This window comes from Chiroxiphia lanceolata, chromosome 2 (genome assembly GCF_009829145.1).
Source record: "Chiroxiphia lanceolata isolate bChiLan1 chromosome 2, bChiLan1.pri, whole genome shotgun sequence".
Classification (NCBI taxonomy): domain Eukaryota; kingdom Metazoa; phylum Chordata; class Aves; order Passeriformes; family Pipridae; genus Chiroxiphia; species Chiroxiphia lanceolata.
Window position 1 is genome coordinate 91,321,077 of NC_045638.1, and position 23,841 is coordinate 91,344,917.

At 39.3% G+C, this 23,841-nt stretch overlaps 1 protein-coding gene across 2 annotated transcripts; it reads left to right on the top strand.

Moving 5' to 3' along the window:
* The first annotated feature begins 553 nt into the window (after positions 1–553).
* On the top strand, positions 554–19,496 carry CASP2 (caspase 2). Of its 2 annotated transcripts, none has more exons than XM_032680617.1 (10): positions 554–868; positions 6,149–6,316; positions 8,020–8,095; positions 9,437–9,531; positions 10,975–11,151; positions 12,360–12,488; positions 12,921–13,011; positions 13,121–13,182; positions 16,602–16,751; positions 16,843–16,952. In XM_032680617.1, the coding sequence occupies exons 1-9, from the start codon at positions 719–721 to the stop codon at positions 16,725–16,727; spliced, it is 1,074 nt and encodes a 357-aa protein (XP_032536508.1). In that variant the 5' UTR covers positions 554–718; the 3' UTR covers positions 16,728–16,751; positions 16,843–16,952. The 2 variants fall into 2 exon arrangements, with proteins under 2 accessions (XP_032536508.1, XP_032536507.1); XM_032680616.1 differs by lacking the exon at positions 13,121–13,182 and adding an exon at positions 17,568–19,496 and having other exon boundaries at positions 556–868.
* Positions 19,497–23,841: the final 4,345 nt, after the last annotated feature.

Genomic DNA, 23,841 nt, shown 5'->3' on the forward strand with positions numbered 1-23,841 from the left:
TCTTTCTAATATCTAACCTAAACCTTCCCTGGTACAACTTGAGACCATGCCCTCTTGTCTTGCTGATAGTTGCCTGGGAAAAGAGACCAACCCCCACCTGGCTACAACCTCCTTTCAGGGAGATGTGGAGAGTGATGAGGTCTCCCCTGAGCCTCCTCTTCTCCAGGCTGAACAGCCCCAGCCCCTTCAGCCTCTCCTCTTAGGACCTGTGCTTGAATTACTGCGCGTTATCTTTTCTGATTTCAGCTGATTTCCGCTGAAACGCACGTGTAACAAAACACAGGAAACAAAACCTCTAAAATTAAAAAAAAAAAAAATAAATTCCAAGAACCGGTACGTTCGCAAGGAAAGCTGCACTTGTTAAGACTCTCTGCAGGCAGGACCATGCCGCGCCTCTGCTGTGCCGCACTACAACCCCCCCGCCATGATTCCACCCCTCCACCCCCCCGCCCCTGAGAAGCCGCGCCCCGGCCCGCGCGCGGGCAGGAGGCGGCGGGAAACCGCTCCCGCTCCGTGGGAGGTCACGTGACGGCGGGAAAGCGGGTCTCGCGCTTTGAATCGCGGGTGCCGCCGGGAAAAGGCGGGCGGGAAGGGCCTTTTCCGTCTGTTGTGAGCGGCAGGCTGCCGCCTGTGCTGTCCCTCCTGAGCGAAAAGTCGGGAGGAGTGCGGGTGGGTCTTTGCCGCTGTCTGTGACCCGGCTCTCCCCTCTTCTCCCAGGATGCTGGTGGCGTGCGGAATGCAGCGGTGTCACCAGGAAGCGCTCAAGAAGAACCGGGTGATCCTGGCGAAGCAGCTTGTGTTGCATGTACTGGTGGAGCACATGGTAGAGAAAGACATCATCACCCCGGAGATGGTGGAGATGATACAGGTACGCGGGGTGGGCTCGCCTCCGCCGTGGCCATTATTTCTGACTAAACTCGGTGTCGTTCTTAGCAGTGGCAGCATGAAATAAACCTCACTTGTGTGTTACCTGCACATTTTAACGTGATTGCATTTAGGGAACGTGCAAAGCGATGCGGGGTTTGATTGTAGCGTGCAGAAGAACTGTGGCAATGTGTATTTTGTCAGAAGTTCACTGTTTGGGTGCTGATGTGCAGTTGCAGCAGGCTGCACTCTGTGGATCGGAGTCCTTTGTTATCTTTTTCCGCCCTTTTTTTCTCCACTCGTAGAAGCAGAAATAGTACATGTTTCCAAAAGAATACCGTGAAAGCAAGTAAATGAATACGTTATTAACCAGCTTGTTGTGGCACGTTTCACGCAAAAAATTTGTGCTGTATATGTGTTTTTGTAAACTGCTTGAAGAACCTTGCAGGATTCAAGGCCCACTCTCAGCTGACAAATGCCGTTCGTTTGTAGGCCTGTGTTACTTACCCTGTGCAGAGGGTACTGTAGAGAGAAGTCATGGGAAATAGCTTGGGATTTCTTCCAGAGGGATGGTAGTGCACTGAACACCATGCAGGATGGAGATACAGGTCTTCAAAGAAAGCAGACTGGAAAGGAAATGACTGAAGTTGCACGGCAAGTGCATCTCAGGACTCAAGTAAGCAACTGAGAGAGTTTTTAGTTCCCTAGTAAAGTTGATGGTCCTGTAATAAGAACAGATTATGAACTATTTTCTGGGCATCACTGCTGACAGTGTAAACCTGAGACTGATAAGATTCTTGATAGCAATCATGAAATAACTTCCAGATTAATTCTGAGTCATTGTCAAAGATAACATGAATCACTTTGCATACTTTGGCTCAGTGTCAAAGATAATGACAGATTCTTCGTGGGACCTGTCAAGGATATCAGTGCTAAGTTGTGGGAGATGCGGGCAGTCTTACCTGAAATAGTTCAAGTCCCTTCTTGTACTGGTTTTGGCTGGAATAATTTCTTCACAGTACCTGGTGTGGGGCTGTGTTTGGATTTATGCTGGAAACAGTGTTGATAATATAGAGGTGTTTTAGGCATTGCTGAGCAGTGCTTATGCAGAGCCAAGGACTTTTCTTCTCGCCCCACCTCAGCAATCATGCAGGGGGCGGGGAGGGGGGGCGAGGCACGTATCTGAAACAGCTGACCTCAACTGACCCAAGGGATATTCCACAATATTTGCTGTCATGGTCAGCATATAAAGGTGGGGGAAGACAAAGGAAGAGGTGAACTCTGAGAGTGACAGTGTTTGTCTTCCCAAGTCACCTTTTCACGGGATGCAGTCCTGCTGTCCTGGGGGTGGCTGAACACCTGCCTGCTGACAGGAAGCAGTGAATGAATTCTTTGTCTTGCTTTGTGTGTGTGGCTTTTGCTTTACCTATTAAACCATCTTTATCTTAAGTTCTCTCGCTTGTTCAGTTTTGATTCTGCCCACTATCCTGCTGGGGAGGGAGTAACTGAGCGTCTGTGTGGTGCTTAGAAGCCGGGTCTTGAACAGCAACATTGCTGAAGTATGGGTGATTAGTAGGGATGTTCATTTGATGACCTGCAGTTTGTCACCGAAGGGAGAGTGAGGGGAGGGGAAGGCAAAGGGTAAAAAAAAAGCCCTCTCAAAGTTAGAGTAATGCCAGAGATAATACTCCTTTTGGCAAGATGCTGCTGTAGTTGAGACCTGTTAAACTGAGAGGTGAGGAAGACTAAGGGAATCTTCTCCTCCAGGTGTATTTGAGTAAAAGGAGATGCAACAATACTCAATAAGGGATTATCAGTAAGGAGAAAGGTGTTATGATGGATAAGTGAGGTAAAGAGTAATAGCTTAGTGAAAAAATTCTGCCTAATACAATATACACACATAACTAGGAGTTTAAATGTATATAAACAGCAATAGCAGCCTGAGCAGGAGAGCGAAGGGACTTGAGCTACTGTTGCAGGGTATGGATCTGGAAATTGCAACAAAAATGGAAATATGGCAGAGTAGGTAGAAAGCATTCACAACTGGAACAGTAGTACTGCAAAATATACGTTGTACTAGACGGATAGAAATGAACATTTACAGGATAGTACTAGTCATAACAGTACCATAGAGAAAAAGTAAGATGCCTAAAAAAAAAAAATCACTTGAATGGAAAACACTTTGTCTTACCTTTCGTTTTTCTGTTGTAGGTCTGTGAATTTTTAATATTCTTCCAGTCTCTGGCTCAAGTGTGAGCAAAGGTCTTAGAAGTACTGCTAGGTAGCCTGTTCTTGAAAATGCATTCTGATGCCAATCATCAGGTACTTTAATGGAAACAGGAGGAGCCAATTGCCACTGTGTCTGATAAAAGAGCATAGATTTTCCTGGATATTATAACTAATTGGTTATATATATCTATATATATATATCTCCCCCTGCTCCTCCAGTAAGTAAGGAAATCAAGATCGGAATAAATAGTTACATTCTAAATCATACTGTCTTAAAAGCACAGCAGTGACATTGGTCCTGTGAGCTTGATTTAAGATGAACAAAAGAAGAAAATGATTCTGGAAATAGAGCACTTAAATAATCTTTTATAGTCTAAGGAAAGTGAAATAAACCAAGTAGCTCAGGGAGATGAAGTAAGGATGAAGTTTTTTCAAGTGTGAAGTGTGAAACCAGTACTGAAACTTTACCACAAGTAAGAAAAAGGTGGGAGGGGAGGGTGTTGCCAGAAGAGCCACAGAAGACAAAGGTGATTGAGTTGGATGAAGAGCTCATAAGGACTATGAAGAGTAAGTAAAGAGTTTAAGGTGTACATTGGAGAAGAATTAATGAATAGAAGCAGCTTCCTTTGATGTCTGAAATGTGGGGAGATAGTAGGATCTGACAGGAATGAATTTAAATTGGGTCATTCACAAAGATATTAAACAGTGTGAGTTTTTTTCCACTATATACACTTTGAATAAAGAGTAAATAAAAAAAATTGTGTTTTCTTTGTAGTGAAGATGATGTAAATAAAACTATCTAGGTGAAGACCCAGAAGAGGGGAATTTTGAACACAGAGCGAAAACAAGGTGGAAATAAAGTGGGATAGTGGAAACAGCTGTTTTTAAGGCAAAGTCCAAAATCCACTTTATAAATGCCTTCTTCTCAGAGCATCAGATGTTCTTCCAGAGCTCTAGGATGGACCTTCAAAATGGCAGATAAGGTAGCAAGAGCTTTCTCTTGCTCTTTAAACAGTTGGAACACTCTATACTGTAAGCAAAGACTGAGACTATGTAGATTTGGAAATATAAATACTCTGTGTTGATCACTAGACAGTAATGAAGGGATCGCTGGTTTTGACAAAGTGATAAGAAATTTGTTTAGAATGTTTGTAAAATATGTATGGTCTTTTCACAGATTTTGTGTTTATATTCCGGCTCAATAAGACTAATATTATGGAATTTTGACAGAAATTCAGAATTTGTTTTACAACCAGTTCCTGTTATGCAGATTATCAAACCCATCCGTGAGGGTACAGAAATAAATTAAGGATGTATTGGAAAATAAAATGAAAGAAGTGTGTCTTAGGGAAGTTTTACTTCTGAATGTTTGCTGAACATTATTTAGTGTAATCTAAATGTGGTGTTGATGTGGAAGTTAAATAAAGAGTTACAGCCTTTTGGGTGTTTAATGAAGTATTAAGGAAGAAGTCTTCCAAAAGCTGACTGGTATACATACAAATATGATGCATACATACATATGCAGAATATGAACATTATGGAAATTTCTTAACTTTTCAATAAAACTTAAAATCCAGTTCTTAAGGTCAGCTTGTGTTCTTAACTATGATTTATGGCTTAAGAGTCACAGACTATGGAAACATTAAGTGAAAAGATGAGTGATCCTCAGCTTGTCTCAAACAGCTGCAGGCCTACCAGAGAGAAATAAACAATTCATATATACTTTGGAAATAAGCTCTCAAGTTACTTTATTAGTTAAAATAAAGCTCAGTGAGCTTACAAGAAGATATAAGTGTATGGAGCTGATTATTTTCCATGGACTAATGGAGAAGTGTTACTGGGAGAAAGGGGAAAGTGCCTTCATACTTCTGGAAAGACACAAGTGTATGCACCTCTAGTCAACAGTGCTCTGAAAGTTGAGGATTCTGTGGGAATAGGGAAAGGTACTGGCAAGGGGACAAGGCCATTTATGAGGAGCCTGAAAGAAAGTGACTTGTTTTACTGTAGCAAATCAAGACCAATTTATAGGAAGAAGTTTGATAAATAAGGGAAAGGACAGGAGAATACTGAAGTCAAGGAACACCGTTGATACAAAAATAAATGCTGTTAGTCTTGAATGAATCTAGCTCTGAATTCTCAATAGGTTCATGAACATTGGATCAACAAGATTTTGCAGTATACTAAACTATTTTTTAAATTTTATGAAAGAAACCAGGTGATGTGATGTCTTCTGTAGCAGAAGATATGTGCTTCAAGGCACTGTTTTCCTGTGATTGCTGTCTTGTTAAGCCTTAATTCTCACCAACTGTTTTCAATCATCCACCGAAAGGAGACATCTCAGATCCAAGTGATAATTAAAAAAAACAAAACAGAACTTATTTATGATATCCAGTATTTTAGTATGTGATTTTTGGTGTCTTTTAGATTTCACAGGGAAGGTTATTGTATAAATTATACATTTTGTTGGCAAATGCCCTGTTAGTATTCTAACAAATAGAACTTGACAATGTTTAACAAATACATGAATTTCATTTTTGATGGTTAATTTTTCACTTAGACTAGAATATATTGCCTCATTGGTCTAAATGTTACAGTCTGTACATACCAAGTACCTTTCTGGAATTGACTGTATATAGTAAGTATTTTACTTAATGTTTTCTGGAGGATTTGAGTATCTGCATGCAACCATAAACCATTGGATAATAGTGGTATTGTGTTTTGGACTCTTTGTGTATTCAATGAGGAAAAATAGATACTATTCCAACAGTAACTGGAAGTAAAAGTTTGGAGAGAATATGGTATGTTACTGTACATGGTAATGTAAGAATTGTTGGCTTGTTGTATTGTTATATACTCATCCTTGAGCAAATAGGAACAGAGGAGTGTGAACAAAATCAGCTAGGAAGAGTATAATAATGGATCTAGCATAGATAAGCATAGTGGTGAAATGTTTATCTGAAATTTAAAAAGTACTTGTTCTGATAATTCATTGAAAATTAATTGTGTTGGGTATTACATAGAGTGTGGATTTTGTTTTCTTTTCCTCTGGGTCTAGGCAAAGTCTGGGAGCTTTGACCGAAATGTGGAATTCCTCAATTTGCTGCCCAAGAGAGGCCCTAATGCCTTCTCAGCCTTCTGTGAAGCTTTACGAGAAACCCACCAGCAGCATCTGGAGGCAAGGATCTTGAAGACAGTGTCCGACCTGAGCCATGAGATTGCAAGGGTATAACAGTTTTTAAAAAATAAGATGGGTGGACTGCATTTCAGATTGGGTTGGGGACAAAGGACTCTGTCAAATGGGGAAAAAAACCAATTGTTTACGAAAAACAGGATGGGATTTTGTTGCAAGTTGAAGCTTGTAGAAGCCTTAGTAAAAACAGAGAGGAGGGAATTTGGGAAGAAGAGAATTTTCATTCTACCACCAATCACAAGGTGGAAGAGACCTCTGGAGGTCATCTGGCCTGACTCCCCTGCTCAAGCCAGCATCACCTTCAGCAGGTTTTCCAGGGTCATGTCTGGCTGGTTTTTGAATATCCCTAAGGATGGAGACTCTGCAACCCCTCTGTGCAACCTCCTCCAGTGCTCAGGCATCCTCAGAGTAGAAAAGTGTTTGCTGATGTTCCGATGGAGCCTCCTGGGTTTCAGTTTGTGCCCATGGCCTGTGGTTTTGTCACTGGGCACCACTGAAAAGAGTCTGGCTTTGTCCTCTTTACAGCCTCCCTTCAGGTATTCATATGCATTGATAAGTTCCCTCTGAGTTTTTTTTCTTAAGGCTGAGCAGTCCCAGCTCCCTCAGCCTCTCCTCATATGTGAGGTGCTCCAGTCCCTTCATGTTTGTGGCCTGTTGTTGGCCTCTCTCCAGTATGTCCATGTCTCTTGTATAGAGGAGCCCAGAACTGGACACAGCACTCCAGATACAGGTTTGCCAGTGCTGAGCAGAGAGGAAGGATCACCTCCCTTCGTCTGTGCTGCTGGCAACATTCCTCCTAATGCAACCCAGGACACTATTTGTCTTTGTGCCAAACATACATTGCTGGTTCCTGTTTGACGTGTCCTTTACTGCCAAGCTGCTTCCCAGTTGGATGGTCCTCAACATATATTGATGCATGGGATGGCTCCTCCCCAAATGCAGGACTTTGAACATCTCTTTCTGAACTGTACAGTGTTCCTGGGTGTTCTTGCATCCATCATGTTGTTAATGGATGTCATCATTAATCCAAAAGCTGCAAAGAAAATATTTTCTCCAAATTTTTTTGATTTAACATTTAATGGTTCTCTGAGTAGGAAGCTGCTGAAAGGTAGTCTTGACTATTGAGGAAACAGATACTTTTATTTCTTTCTTTTAGTGTTTTTATTTTCACCTTTTCACTATCTGTGGTTGTTAGCATTGAACTAAAGGAAGAATTTTGCAGATTCCATATTCTTAGTGCATTGGCAAGGATGGAAACTCTCATTAAGCATATATTCTACAAAGGAATGGAGACAAGACACTTTTGAACAGAGATGTTCCCTTATTAAAATATAGGATTTATTAGATTACACTCCTCTGGGTTTTTTTGTTTTCAGTTGTGCTTTACTATTCAAACAATGAAATCTTGACAGCAGACAAAAATATAGGAATCACTGGACAAATTTTTGGCCAAAACAAGGAGGATATGATGACCTCAGTGTAAGGTTTCCAAACTGAGAATTTGGGTAGAAGTAGAGATGAGCAAAGAAAGGAAGAAGTTTTATCTTGAGAGAAAATGCTGGTGCCTTGTCATGATATTTTGTTTGGATATGAACCGTAATGTTATTTTGAAGTCATTTTTATGTGTAGGTAAATGCATATATCTTTTTTGCATGATAACTTAAGCCTTGTACCATAGATGAAAACAATAGCTGTTTTATGCTACTTTTTTAATGTATTTGTTGGATGTCTTGTAGCTTGAGCACTGTCATGGATCAGATCTTCCATTCCCTGTCAGTGAGTCCTGTAATTCAAAGAGACCACGCTGGATTGGTGAGTTGTGTGTGACTTTGTGGGTACTTGATTTGATATTTATTTGACTGCTTCTAATTTCTTAATAGTCTCTTAATTCAATTCTAGAAACAAGCTTGCCACCACTTTGCTCATCCCAGGAATACAAACTTGACAGATAAAAGAGAGTGATTTAGGCTAGAAAATGGAAGTGAAATAGTATATTGGAAGAGAGAACCAAATTAGTTTCTGGTCAGCTTCATTTACTCCTACAGGAAATTTTGTTGCTTAAAACAGTACATGTCAGTAAAATTTTAGATTTTTCAAAGATTTCCTTCTTTGTTTAAGATTTGTAATAGAGTTTCACTGAACTAGAGCTGTGACAAGATACTGATTTTGGGCAGTACGCCTTAACTTTAACTTATTACTTGGAAAAAGCAGTCTAAGGCCTTATGTGTGTTACATGAGCACAACTTGGTTTTCTGTAGCTTCTGTCAAGTGCAGCAAATCAGCTTTTTTTTTAACATGCATTTGTGACTTAGACCAGGGAACTGTTCTAATAAATAGTTGTTGGAATGAATCTCCTTGCTAGTATTTATGTTGCTTGTGATAACGTCTGGAGTATTCATTTTCCTTAACTATTTTTTGGAGACTTTTTTTTTTTTAATTTACCTGTGGGTTTTTTTTAATTTACGTGCAACGGTTTTAGGGTTTGATTGTTTTGATTTTTTTAGAGCATATATTCCTCCAACCAGGAGAGCCATGCCTCAAAAGGCTGAAAGAGAATTTCAAAGGAGATTGTGAATGTCATTAGCTCAGTTTCTTCTGGTACAGAGGAGTGTTTACGTGCAAATGGCAAATAGTTGATTATCATTCCCCTCATCTGCTGTTATTCAGAGAAAAGTGTTGCAGCAGATTAAAAAAAAAAAAAAAAAGGCTTTGCACTTTGTGAAAGTTAGAAACTTCTCATTTGATCACTTATGCATGTGTTCAGCATGGGAAGCCTTTTATGAAAGGAAAAACAGTATTTTGTTTGAATTTTTCTAGCAACATACTGTGCGAAATGACAGCACAAGGCTCTAATTTTAGATGAGAATGGTGTTTTCATTCTGTAGACCCAAATTCACTAGGCCTTAGATAAGTCTAGCCAAAAAACAAGTCACCAATTAAAATAATAATAAAAAAATACCCTTACAGTATGTTTTTTCTGCTGTGTTTCATTTTGTGTCTATAGTCCCTGATCAAACAAAATTTTTAGGGGTGAGAATAGTATAATACAGAAATATGCCTAAGAGAATGTAGTTCAGAATTTGCAAGTTACTTCCTTAATGCAGAGACTTTGTGGTTCAAATTTATTATTATTGATATGTTTGCCTTACACAGGACCAATGGAAGTTTCCTTGGATAATGGAGATGGTCACTCAATTCCTCCAGTGAAATACTGCACTCCTGAATTTTATCGTGATCATCAGCACTCGGTTAGTCATTAACAGAGAAATTCTTAAGATGTGAAAGTTGTGAGGTGTTTGGTCTATCAGCTGAACACCTGCTACTTAAAATTTTTGAGTTGAAACGCTTCACTGGGATGCAGATCAGTGCTGTGCTATTTGTGTAACTGAAAGGTGTTACCAGTCGTGATCCATTTGATGTAGTTGTCATTTACAAGTGTCAAGAAATTGTTCTGTAACTCTATACAAATTTCTGCCTCTATTTTTTGTTCATGAAGAGCTTGGTGAAATGCCTTTTGTTCTGTTGCTCTGTGTAAGCTGTCAGTATTATTGCCTCAAATTTATCTGTCTGTGTCCTCATCTTCTGTATAATGACACACCCTGTAAATGACCATAAGGTAGTAGAACAGCATTTCAGCTAGTAATCACAGACTTGGCTGTTTCAATTGCCAGCTCTACCTGAAAGAGTCCTTAGGCTTAAGAACCAGGTCAGGATTCTGTGCTGGGCAGTACTAGGTAGAACATCCTGAATTTCTAATCTTCTGCTGCAGTGTTTGAAGTTATATAGGTAATCTAATCACTTTTTGTTTATTCTGTTTGTAAAGCATGGGTTGTGGTGGGGTGGGCTTAAGGAATAAAATTATTTTGTATAAAGGGGCAAATGCTTCATTAGGGTTACACAATGTGCTAACAACACTTCTGTCAGAGGCTCTTTGTATAGCAAAACAGAGGGTTTTTTTCTTTGGTGTGTTTGTTTTTGTTTGGTTGTTTGGTCATGGGTTTTTTGGGTTTTTTTTGAAACTGTCTGTTGAGGTGACCTGATTAATAAGCAGTGCCAGTGTGAACTTGACTGGCTCCTTTTACATCTGTACCTGGGTACACCTTATTTGATATTCTCCTTTGGTATTAAATTTTACTTCCAATTTACAGGAGTATTAGTAACTGAATTACTATTGATTTGTTGTTGTTAGATTGGTAGGGACAAAGGGGGAAGTTAGTTTGAAGATGCTCCTCTTAAACTAGTTCTTTTCCTGTTAAGCTTTTTTGCCAGTCACATAATTTTCAAGGTCAATGCCTGACAGTCTCTTGCTGTTACAATTGCACTCACGTGCTATTTTACATCTCTGTCTGCTCCCAATAGCAATTAAGAAATACTAGCTAAATGTTATGAAGTGTTCTTCTAGTACCATTGATGGGGATGGCGGAAATATGTGGGGCCCTGCAGGGGTGAGGGTGAGGAAAGGGGGAAAAAGTTAGCAAGAGCTAATTTGCAGTTTGAAATGAATAAACTGTGTTTCTTTTAAAATGAGAAATAAGGCAAGCCAGTCTAACAATAATAGGCTTATCAGTTGTGGAAGCTTGCAAATACAGGAATAGGATATCAAGTTGGTATGTAGGGGTTGCTGTTCTACTCTAACACACTGTTATTTCTTTGTGTAGTTTAAATTTTTCGATTTTAAATCTTCTTCTCAGGCATACAAGGTGGTATCCGAGCCCCGAGGCTTAGCACTTATTCTCAGCAATGTCAGTTTCAGCTGTGAGAAGGACTTGGAGTATCGCAAAGGGGGAGACGTGGACTGTGCTTCCCTGGAGATGCTTTTCAAGCACCTCGGGTATCGAGTGACTGTTCTTCCTAATCGAACTGCACAGGTAAGGAGGTGGATCCCAGTGCTTCACAACTGGTATGAGTGAAAGTTTGTAACTGTTACATAATCATCGTAAGATGTTCCCTTTGGTGTGTAACTAAGCTCTGAACGGGAAGGTGTGAATTATCACTTATGAATAGAAAATAAGGCTAAGTGGGATAATGTCTGCTCACGTACTGATCAATATGAGGAAACTTGGAAGGCAGAGCTCTTACAATGGAAAGCAGTATTACAAAGGACCATGAGAGGTACTACTGCAGTCTGACTCTAGTACAAGGTGCAAGAATTTTTAGACCACACCTTGCATGTGTTTTTAAAACACAAATGAATGAAGTATACACTTTAGATAGACTTTTACAGTGTTCTGCTGCCCTAAAAATTAAACTTCGCAAATACTTGATGTAGTATTTGCAAGTGTGATGTTTTCATGTCCTTTCATTGATGAAGTCAATTTCGTCCTATTTATCAGTCTTCCAGTATCTGTGCAGTTAAGTTCCACTTTTTCAGTCTTTGCTTTGCTAAAGGGGCTCTGTTTCACTTAGGAAAGTTAGTAGTGTTCCGTGACTAACTTAATTAAGCCACTATCCCTGGGAATGCAAATGCTGCCTTTTCCAGCTTCATTTGTTCTTATTTCTTTTAAATCCCTGTGAACCCAAGTGGTACAAAACCTGTTAAAGAGTGTTTTACTCGAGAAAGCAGCTTTTGCAACATTATAATAATAATACTTTTGCACCTGCCATGTTGTCAGAGTTTGTGAAGTTTTTCAGTTTAAATTGTTTATTGACCACTAGTGTTGCCTGAAGTCCCAGAATAGATATCTGTTAAGTTGCTCCAGTATACCAGTCAGACTCAAGTGTCAGTGTAAAACCTTTGTAAAATACCAGTTAGTTTCTTCTGTGTTGAATCCACATGTACCAACTCAGGTACTTGCTGCATCCCCCTGTTGGCCAAGTGATTCTTACTTCACAATGTCATACTTAGAACTGAATATTGCATAAAAGAACAAGAACATTTTGCTGAGTTTTGGTGGTTTTTTTTTTAAATAAAACACATCTTTTTACTACAGACTTGTTCTATGTAGGTGGTTTGTTTTTTTTTTGTTTTTTTTTTTTTTGTAAGAGGAGGGGCCAGTTATGTTTTTCCATGAATATTGACTCGCATTCTCTGTGCAAGTCTGAAAAGGATTAAACAGGTTTTTTTATTCTGTTCCAGGAGATGCAGAATGCATTGGAGAGATTCTCCAAGCTGCCAGATCACCAGTATGTGGATTCCTGCATTGTAGCTTTGCTTTCCCATGGTGTGGAGGGTGCGGTTTATGGTAGTGATGGCAAGCTACTACAGGTATATTGCTGTATTCTGATGTGGTGTTGTAGGTTGTCTCTAGGAAAGTACCAAGAAAGAGGGGGGGAAAGTTTTAAAAAGATGAAGTGATGGGACACTGAGGATTCACATTTTTTTTAAATGGAAAAAATAAGGGCTTGTGGGAAGAAAAGGGCAGGAGTCTGTGAGTGGTCTGGAAGATAAAGACTGGCGAGTAGGGGGAAATTATTTCATTCTCTCTTTCTGTACAAGTACTAGGTAGAGTGCAAGAACTCAAACTAGCAGTAACTGGGGTAAAGGGTGGGGAAGGGGTGTGTTTGTCACATGCTGAGTTTGGAGATAAAGGAGAAAATACCAAGACTGATGAGGTAATAACCAAAATACAGGGAAGCAAGGTGAGGCTGGGTTTGGCTTATAGAAGGCTACAGTGAAGAATCCTCTTTCTTCTCTCAGTTGCAGGAGGTTTTCCGGCTCTTTGATAACGCAAACTGTCCAAATCTCCAGAATAAACCTAAAATGTTCTTTATTCAGGCCTGCCGGGGAGGTGAGTGCCCAAATGCTAAAAGTACTTGGCATGCCATTAAGGCTCGTTTTGCACACATGCACACCCTCACATTCAACTTGCTGTCATCTCTCCTGTTTGCTTCTCTCAGGTGTAAGTGGGACCCATATTCACCTCCCTCTGCCCTGCTGCTGCCACTGCATCTGTTGCTCTGTAAGTGTCTTTTGCTCTGCATGAGGTGTGTGCATTGACTTGCAGACCTCAGAGCACCTTAGTGACATAAAGCTCTGTCATACCCCACTCATACATTGAGGCTTTCTCGTACTGTGTACTGTGCCTGCATTAAGGGGAGTGGGGCATATGGTGCACAAATTGCAGCACAACATGGAGAGGTACATTGGCACTGGGATCTTGTCTGGATTGTGTCTTTCTCTTCGTCCTCGATGTGTTGCGTCTCTTGTGGTTGTCTCTTGAGCTGTCAAAGTTGGTTCCAAGTATTTTTGGAGTTTTGTCTCTTCTTTTACTTTACCCTAGCCTGTTTTCAACCTCAAAATGGCCATTCTTTCTACCCTCGTACTGTTAGAGAATTCTTACGTGCTAATGTACAGAACTCTTTCCTTGATTCTCATACACCTGTTCATTTTCTATGCTTTGTGGTTTTTGTCTTTTTTTTTAATTCTCCTATTCCTTTTCCTTCTTTTTGTAACTAAACACATATCTGTAACTAACCACCTTTTAGATCTGCTAATGACTGAATTTTTCCATCAAGTGTTTGGACTTTCTGAGATCGCTGTGAAATTGCAGATACTCCAAAGTGAAGTTCTGTCTTATGGTTTTGTTTTTTCCCCTTGTGATAGAGATTCTAGTGTATATGCTCTTTTCCCTGTTTTTCCCTTGTTCCTTGCAATTGTCCTTTTCTTTTTATTTTTATCAAGCTTTATAGTTTGTTCTCTAGCCAAGAGGATAGTTCATTCACCTGTTATCTAACCTTGTTTAATCCCAATGCAGGGAAAAAACCTGAAGTCTACGTGAAGTATTTTGGCAATCAGAAACATTCCAATCCCTCTAAGTATTTGGAAATATTGTAACATGCATGTTTACAATTCGTAATGAATGTGATTGCTTTCCTTATGTTATTGAACGTTTAGATACTCTTGAGCAAATGTGAATGCGCAGACTCAGTGTGGAAATAAGTGTAATGAAATAATTGGTAATATGTTTATTTGACTATAATAACAAGTCTGTTAAGACTAACAAATCAAGCTTGGCCTTTCTATTCCCAAAAAGGTTGCAGTTAAGAAAGAGTGGTAAAGCTTGCTATGCACAATACTTTAGAACTGGGATACTCCAAAAGACAAAGGACTGAGACTTGAACAACTGAAAGGGAAAACTCTTTCCTCGATTAAAAAAAAAAAGAAAGGCAAAACCCTGCCCTTTCTAACCTCTTTTAAATGTTGATTAATAGTTGGAGGGGAAAGCCAGTTACAAAGTAATTAATTGTCAACAAAAATGTGTACCCTTTCATGTTAGCATTCAAAGGTTAGACTAGCCAATACAATTTTTTTTCAAAACCAGCATTTAAAAGACTGTATAAATAGTATGGAAACTTTAGAATAGTAGTAAATCTATCAGTGCCATGCAAGTTAGCTGGAGCTATGTGAAACAAAATGAGAAATGCACAGGTTATTCTTCTTCCCTAATGTTATGTAGTAAGCCTACTCTATGTTCTATTAATGGCACATTAAAAAATGTAGCTAAAGAAGATTCAGTAAAGTGTTAATTTCCAAAGAGCCTTTGGCAGGAGTCTACTAAAGAACTGAAGTAGTCCACCTACAGTCATGGATCAAAAAACAGTGGCTACAGAAAACAATGGGAAAAGTTTCAGTATGACATAATGTAACTCTGAAGCTGCTTTATATCTGTGTTTAGTGTAGTAGTTGATCCAGAAGAGTAAAGAACTGTGCTAAGTAATGACAAATGGGTAGTTAGCAGTTATTTAAATCAGTTGGCGAAATACCTATCTGGCAGCTTCAGTAAAATGTGAACAGACTAGATCAATCTGTGTGGCTGTTATTGCTGATATAAATTAGAGGTTAAGTGCACAGAGGGTTAGCGTTTTACAGGTTTTAGTTATGTTGGTAAGTTGACTTGAGTGGTGTTTGAAGACACATGCACAAGGAAGATGTGTAATTCTGAAGCTTTAATAAAAAAAGTTTTGACTTTTTACATAATGGGATGATGGCAGCGTGAATAATATAGCTTGACTGTAAAATTACCTGAGTCTTATCTGAAATAACAAACACCGTAAAAAATACACTGAATTTTTAAGAAGATAGAGAACTGAAGGGATTCGGAAAGCTGTGATAAAAGACATGAAAAAAGTGTGGTTAAAAATGGAAAAATTTGCATTGCTGCCTTAAAGAGATGAGGAAGAAACTTAATGGAAGTCATTTGAGCTATGGAGCATTATTCTAGGCTATATCTAACCTGTCAGACAATCACAGCCCTCCCACTGCTGCTTTCACTTTAGAGGAAAAGAACAATGTTGCTGACTTATGAACTGACCATTTCCTGTGCATAATTATGAGATACCACTGGTGCCACTGCCTGTAAAAGGGTTAGAAGTCCAAATGTACTTCTAAGGCTTGAGCTGGCATCAAAAACTAAGAACCATCATAACAGGAAGGTCTTTGAAGTGGACACTTTCATCTCCTAAGACTAGTCTGACCCATGCTGTTAGGAAGAAAGTAGAATAATAGATTCTCATCTTAAAAGTAAAGGGGGGGAGAAGGCAAAATTATATAAAAATGTAGCTTTAATTTTCTTACAATATATCTGAACTATCAAAGTTATCACCACTAAGCAATTAATCTAGATTATAATGGAAAGTCTGCATCATGTAAAAAAAAACCAATTGAGAATATCTATACTTTTACAGTACATACTAATAAATCTTAGAAAAGGCATCAAATACTCTCTCAAGATTTTAAACTAATCTCCATGTACTTGAGTTCTCATATTTGGGCTCAGATTACTTTGCATTTTACTGCTGCACAATTTATGCTTTTGATTAATACAAGCAGTATTGTAGTCAGGTTTTAGAACTCGGTGAAATACTTGGTCCGTATTTTCTATATGTCTTGGAGGTAGACCTGAGCAACTAAAATTATAGCTCTTGTTTGAGTTCTGCAGTAAATAGGTCTTTAGCACTGCAAACTGCACTAGACATTTTTGGATATTTTTAAGGTAGGTACAAGTGGAAAATCAAAACTTTATGGCTAGGCATCAAATCCTTCCATGGACGGTGGAGAACTGTCAGAAACTTCTCTACTTTCATGGTTATCCCATGATCTGCATAGGAAGAGGGAGGAGCAGAAATCAGCATGCAGACCAAGTCAGGTTAGGTTGAGCAGTTGTTGATATCTGCATTAGTTTGTGCAGAAGGACTTTCAGATGAGTTTTTAAAACAGCTGAAGAAACTTAAATTTCGTGCAAAAGCTCTCTGCTTAACAGCGGTTGTGGCATTGCTGACCAGAGCCCAAAACTAAGGAAGTACAGGAAAACTACACCCAGTAATTCTGGATAATTTCTTCCCCCCCCCCCCTGCCCCTCCTTGTTTATTGCCACCACAGATACGTTCGACCAGGGAGTGGATCAAAGAGATGGGAAAGAACGATCAGATTCCTCAGGCTGTGAGGAAAGTGATGCAAACAAGGAAGAAAGTCTCAAGCTGCGTCTGCCTACATGCTCGGATATGATCTGTGGATATGCTTGTCTGAAAGGTACTGGGTAGAGGCCCTAGTTGTTTGTGCATAAAGAGGTTGTATGTGTCTGTGTTCCCCAAAAACTTCATCATAGACACTTTCCTTTCAGGCACTGTGGCCATTCGAAACACCAAGCATGGATCCTGGTATGTCGAAGCTCTCACCTCTGTGTTTGCAGAGGACTCCCGAGACACTCACGTGGCTGACATGCTGGTGAAGGTAAGCAGGAGCGTATTCACCCTCCCACTTTTACCTGGTTTTTGAACAGCCTTTCAGTGCTTCAAAATGCTAGGATTAGTCTACTGTTAAAGGAATTGTTCTTGCCTTGTTTGTAGCAAATTTACTGTTTGTTTCCCAGTTCATATTTATTTATTTATATGCAGATCCATAGCAGTTTAACCAAAGTAAAAATGCTGTTTCTTGCACTGCTTTTGTTTCAATTGTGTGGTCACTTGATAAACTTGCAAGAAGAATTAATCTTTCTTGCCAGGAATTACTTTTCTTGTATAGAAATAACTTTCTTTTTCAGGTGAATTCATTCCCTGAACAGGCACACCACGTAGCTGTAAAAACTCTAGTACTCACATAAGGTAAAGGTTGAGAAAATCGGGGAAGAAGGAGTGAAGAAAGCAGTGTGATCACGGCAACTTGAGCTGCTGTGGAACTGCACCCTAGTTCTTTCTCCTTCTTACAGTTTAGAGAGGCAATACAAAGAGGACTACTTAATAAGTTAAACAGAATAATCTATGAGTACAGAAAACAATGACATTTTTCTTCCATCTTAATCCTTCCAGTCATTTTATTTTTATTTTTTTTTTTTAATATCACATCTAGGTGAATAGGCAAATCAAGCAACGAGAGGCTTATGCCCCAGACACAGAATTTCACCGCTGCAAGGAAATGTCAGAATATTCTAGCACACTCTGTCGGGATCTTTACCTGTTTCCTGGCTATCTACCAGGAAAATAACCTTCTGTATTTGAAGAGGGAATACTGCCAAACCTGAACTTTGACTATGGATGTCTGCGCTTTTATTCTTATTGACTGTGACATCAGATGTGCAAGCAAGAAATGCTTCTTCATCTGACCAGTCCAGTTCTTGCTTGATGTGTTTTTGTAAAATATTCTGGCAACTCTCTTTGTAATCTGATTCGGTTCAGGGTTTAAAATTCTAATATCTTGATTTGCTTTGTATGTATAGAAATTGATGGAAAGAGGATCAGCACTAAAATTTGGAAGAAGTGGGAACATCCTTTGGAAGGAGATGTGAGGACATTTCTAAACAAAGTGAAAGTGGACTATTAGTACAACTTTTTTTAAAAGTTAAGCCTTTCTGAAAGGAAAATTAGTCATAAAATGCTACTTATCTTATGCTTGTATTTTAAGAATTTTAAATACTCTCTGTGTGGTTCTTCATACAGTACAGTTTACTACTGTGTATATTAGAAAAAGAGCTCCCTTGTGAAGGAGAATCCTCCCCCTCTTTAAAATGAAAGTTCTCAGTATTCAGCACTTTCCTACCCATTGTGATCACTTAAAAGTCTATTTTTCTACATTCTTTCTATAGTGAAGTTATCAAGAGAATTACAAGACATTTCAGATTATCAGCAAAACAAATAGAGACCTAGACAAATCTGCAGAAACTGCCTCAGAAATAGTTTTAAATCTATAAATTGTAGATTAGTTCCCCATAGTCACAAGAATGAACAATTGCATGGAATATTATTTTTCAGGAATTTGTTTGCCATAGTAGTTATGTGTCATGACTGACAGCATTCAGTCCACCAACTTCTCAGGAGTCTATAAATTGCACTGTACAGCTGAAGCCCTGAAACCCTACAGCCTTGAACAAAAGGATCGCTTGTGTTTTTTTAATTAACAAAAATATTCAAGGCAGCTCTTTACAGTCTAAGTATGTTACTTAGATTATTTATCACTGCAGTTTGTTTCCCTTTTAAATGAAAGGGAAGAGTTTCACATTATTACCCTATTATGAGTTTTCTTTCTTCAGCCATGGTCATTGAAAAGCATAATGTACCACTTCTTTTGAAAATTTCCTTCACAGTCTCTTCAAGCTGTAACTTATCTCTTGCTTTGTCCAATTGCAGTTACTCCCATTTGATGTGATGTGGGAGATGGGCATTTTTCTGGTTTTGTGGTAGAGCCTAAATCCTGGGATACTGGATTACATATGGACTACAGGCTGTTCACTTGAGTCTCAGTCTTCTTCATTTTGTAGTAGTAAGTTGGCATAGTTCCTGGCTTACTCCTTTTCTAATGTAAGTATGGCTTTTAAAATATTTTTTTTCAGGATAGAATTATGAATAGGAAGCACAAAGGGATATGAAGGGAGGCTGGAAAACTAGGCATATGCTTTTTTATTATTCTGCCTAGGAAAATGAAGGCTGAGTTTCCTCCAGTTGACAAAGGTGCATCATTAACATTTATCTTGCATTTATCTTACACACAATGTGATAAACAGAAAAAGAATCATACTTGCCAATTGGTGCCTTACTCTGAAGTTTAATATACCAGTTTAGAGGCTGTTGTACCTTCCTGGAGTATAAACAGTCTTCCTGAGTGCTCCCTCTATGACATGGTGCAATATTTTACAGAGAGGTATATTGATGAAGGGTCCACTCTGATGGATTAAATTTCTGTAGGATTGCATCAAGTTGTATTGTCACTGCCACTTTTGTATATTCTTTTTGTATACTTGTATTTTACTGCCTTGAAGCATTAAAATAAAGAATTCTTGTTTGATTAATCTGTGCAGTATCTTCCATTTGGAGAGTCAGACCTCTGTGCAGAAATGGAGGTTCTATATAAAAACAATTTCACGTAATTTCTTGAGATATAGTACATCCCAGAGGCACTTTTGAACTCTTAGGCCTGCTACTTGCTAGCTGCAACAAGTGTGAGTCGCTTGTAAATTTTGATAACACCTAAGCTAAACAAAGGCTAATACATTAATAAAGACAGAACCACCAAGTAGGAGGCTGATTATGTGCTTCAGCACATCAGAAAATTTTGGGCTTGGTGTTCTTGCCAAATGAATAGCTCCTGAAAAAAAGGAGTCTTGGAAGGAGGAAGAGCCCAAACAGAAGGTGAAGATACCAGCTGGAGGAAAAATCCTGGAAGTGAGGGATTATCCAAGGAATCAGAGAGCTGCATGGGAACAAATGCCAGGGGATGCCCAGAGGCCTTGATGTGTAATGCCAAAGACTTGTAACTTGGAGCAGCTGTACAGCACAGAAACAACAGAACTTTCTGTTCCACCTTCACAAACAAGCAATGAAAACCAATGAGTGTGAAATAAGAAGGTAAAAGCTCTGTTTTCATTAGTTATAAAATAATCCCCAGTATCCAGATCCACTAGAGGTTGCCATTTACTGTGTCATTTGTGACACCTAGAAGAGTCAGAGTTCTGTTTTTAGTGAAGGAGTACATTGGTTTTGTTAATACTACTGAATTCTGATACAGGAAATCTAGTAGTAATATTAGCACTGGAATTACCAACATCTACTTGTGGAGAAAGTGTTTCTAGTAGTCCAGAAATCGTAGTAAACAAGATGTTTGTATTTTCACAGAAGTAAGTTTTAAGCTACTAGTATAGTTTAAGGAATTAGTTTTAATAGTTGGGATAGCTGACAAATGTTAACAGCTTCACATTTTGTCTTGAAACCTAAAGAATAAGGTCAAAGATTTTGTTTTGTGGGATGGGGAGTGAAAACAGTGAATCCAATGATGACAAAGTATTTTAAAAATCTTAAATTGTATTAAAATATTTATTAATTATTTATAAATTGTACATTTATTTAAAATTCAGTATAATTAATGAAATTGTAATTCTAAACTGATTTTGTTTCCATATTTACCATTATTAAAAGTAATAGGTACTCAAAGGATCCAAGTTTATAAAAATAGTCATTGGTCCCCTTAAAAATTAGGATGTACAGAACGGTACTGAAAGAGGGCATGCTTTCCAAAACATGAAAAGATTTGGGTAACAGCTTATAAATAAAATTTATGCAAAACTGAGACTCCTAACATACACAGTACCTGTGTTGTGCAAAGTGTTCTTACCCTTCAGGGTATGAGAATTCTTCACTACATCACAACACTAAATTATTAAGTTAGGAGAAGGAAATGCAAGAAAAGAAGATACTGTTATGTAATAGATGATGTCATCAGCATATGCATACAGAAAACAGTTTCTTTAAAAGGAAGGGAATGAAACAAGTATCTCCAGAGAAGTTACAACCAATCATTGTCACAGGATCAGCAGCCTTGATGAGTCTGTTTAACTAAGAGTGAGCTATGTCCTACTCAGTGCAATTTGGCCTGGTGTTGCTGCTTTTGCCAGTCCTACACACAGAATTCTCTCTTGTGCAGGTATTCTTTGGTTTCCATTCATCTGCATTTGGTACCTTGTTTATGGTAAGTGTTATGTATAACTTGGTCTTTAGTCTGTGTTTTTGCATAAACTGTTCCGCCTGCGTGCACAAATTCTTAAGATGACATCTGTGTAATTCATTACCTCTTTGAAAGAGCTCACAGTTGTACTCATTTCTCTAACTTAGAAATATAATTGGAATTGCTATGGTTAGGCCATTGATTTTTTTTTTTTTTTAATTTTAATTTTCTTTGTCACTCCTGAAAGTTTTGATTTGCAGCTGCAAAATAAGGATGAACAGTTACACCTCCCATAGAAATCATGCTTTGACAAAGGTAAGCATCATGCTGTATTAAGAAAATACTTAGATTTGGATTTGTTATGCTCAGTTTGTAAAGAAAAAAAACCACAAACTACCTAGCTGTCAGTCACTTGTAAAGTGACTTAGGGTGAGAAGAAAATGTGACCTGAGCACAGGCTTAAATTTTCTAAATCAACTTACACAGAAAAAGCAGTTAAGGAATGTTACAAACTGCCACTGCCTCTTGCATCTCTGGCTTGGGTATTCCTCCTGCCCAGCCCAGAAACCCTGGGCTTCATGCCCCGGCAGGTGCATTCAGGACATGTCCTGGTCCCATCCTAGAGGCTGGAGCATACACTTGGGCACTCCTGTTGCTAAGACCACAGGCCTGGACTGCCTACAGCCCTGGTCTGACCCAGTTAGTAGTGCCAGGTCTCCTCACACAGGTCTGACTTGTAGCTAACACTCTGGGCACCCCTTGAGATGATCCAGAGCTATGGCCACTCCAGCTACTGATGCTGAGACCCCACTTGCTTCAGCTCCTGTCCCCAGAACCCCAACACCCCTGGTCTGACTGCAATTGCTGACCCCAAATTCACTCATGCCAGTCTTGCCAGCTGCTGGCATCTCAAACTTACAGCATCATATGCATGGGATAATGAGATTTCATGGAAAGATAATGAAGAAGGCATTTGATATGAAGATAGGACAGACATTGACCAGCTTTGGTTTTCACGAAACCTGTCCCTTTCCATCTGTTCCCCTTTTTGTTCCTCCCCAACCCTTTTCCTTATCAAGGTTAGCATAGTCCGGCAGATTTAGTTCAAATCCTTATGTTCCTCTTGTTTCCCTCTTCATAATAGTTAAAAAGTCCAGGCTGGACCTGTCCAAAGCTGTGGCTGTAGTTTTCTTAATGGCCTGTCAAGTAGTGACTAAATATTTGGTCTTTTGCATGATTTCTGTTCTCTCTCTTTCTCTGAGTTCTGGGTCTCTGTGGTGTTAGTTGTGGCTTCCCAACTTTTGCACTTAAAAAGTCCTTGACTGAATAACCTTAATAAAGGAGATGCTTTCACCTTTCACATAACCTTACATAACCCATCTTTATTTAGTGGGAGCAGCAGCTTAGGAAGTCATGACGTTGCTCTAAGTAACTGCTTTGCCTAGATATAGAATTTATCATTTTCCCTGAATGAAAAACTTTACAGATAGCAGATTAAAAAAATGAGCAGTTGTCTGTGAAAAGATCTGTGGCCTATATTATCTGTTTCTTTCCCCACACACTTCTGTGCTTGCTGCTGCCTCAGGGTACAGCAGACAGTAGCACTGACTCAGCTGAGGATGTAGCTGTTGCTACAGCTGCTCAGTGCTGTTTTTCAAGGCAGAAGCACACAGCAGCACCCTGATTTTGTGCTTTCTATACTATTAGTTCCACCTTCCTTTTCTTGTGGCAAAGGCCCAAAACACACAGCAGGGCAGGAGATAGGACTTCCCTACTGTGCAGCCCTGCAGATGTCCCAGAATCCTCAAGAGCCCACAAACCCTTCCTGACTGTGCTGTTGAACAACTTTGACTGGATGTAGGTATAACAAAATTTGGTTAAGCATAGTTTTTTCTGTTGTCTTCTATATTCCCATGTCATTTCTAGTCAGAGATTAAGAAAAAACCCACCAACTTTAAAACAACAATAAAAACATGTCTTTACGTGAGGGTGCCTGAGCACTGGAGAACATTGCACAGAGAGTTGCGGAGTCTCCATCCTTAGAGATACTCAGAAGCTGTCTGGACATGGCTCTGAGCAACTGGTTCCAGGGGCGCTGGTTGAGCAGGGAAGTTGGGCCTGATGACTTCCAGAGCTCCCTTCCAGCATCAGCCATTCTGTGATTCTGGATGAAAAAGACCCTGAGTGTTGGTTATGCCCATGGATGAAGGTACTAAGACTGTGAGGAAGGCTGCTTATTCATGGTGAGGTAAAGAGCAATAATGGGTGTACTTTAAGAAAAATTACGTTAAATGTGAAGACGGCTTGTAATTTATATAAAGAATATTCTTCCACAGCCTGCTAGGAATACTTGCCCTCTCAGATGCTGACACTTCACAAAGTTGTCCCTGAAATGAGTTGTAGGAATAATCCTGCTTAAGTTGCAGGATGGTTCTCTTGTCTCTAATTTTGGTAATTTTTCTTTTCCACCCTTTTTATCCCTAGTCTCTCTCTGCTGTCAGCACCTATTCTTTCTGTGGTCCCCCACACTTTCCAAATGTAGTGAAGAATGACATTGCCTGAGAGAGGAGAGGGAAATGTTACCTCCTGTTAATTTACTGAGCTGTCCCATTGCCAGGTCAGCAGAGAGAGATTAAGGCAGGGAAGCGGCTGCTGTGTCCAAGCAGACTGAACAGGAGGGGGCAGGGAGTTT

What these genes read in the sequence shown, in the direction of transcription:
- CASP2 (XM_032680616.1), top strand. Translation starts at nt 719, where the DNA reads ATGCTGGTGGCGTGCGGAATGCAGCGGTGTCACCAGGAAGCGCTCAAG. An exon ending in ATCGTGATCATCAGCACTCG is followed by an intron (nt 9,532 to 10,974) that starts GTTAGTCATTAA and finishes TCTTCTTCTCAG; the next exon opens with GCATACAAGGTGGTATCCGA. An exon ending in TATTCAGGCCTGCCGGGGAG is followed by an intron (nt 13,012 to 16,601) that starts GTGAGTGCCCAA and finishes TTGCCACCACAG; the next exon opens with ATACGTTCGACCAGGGAGTG.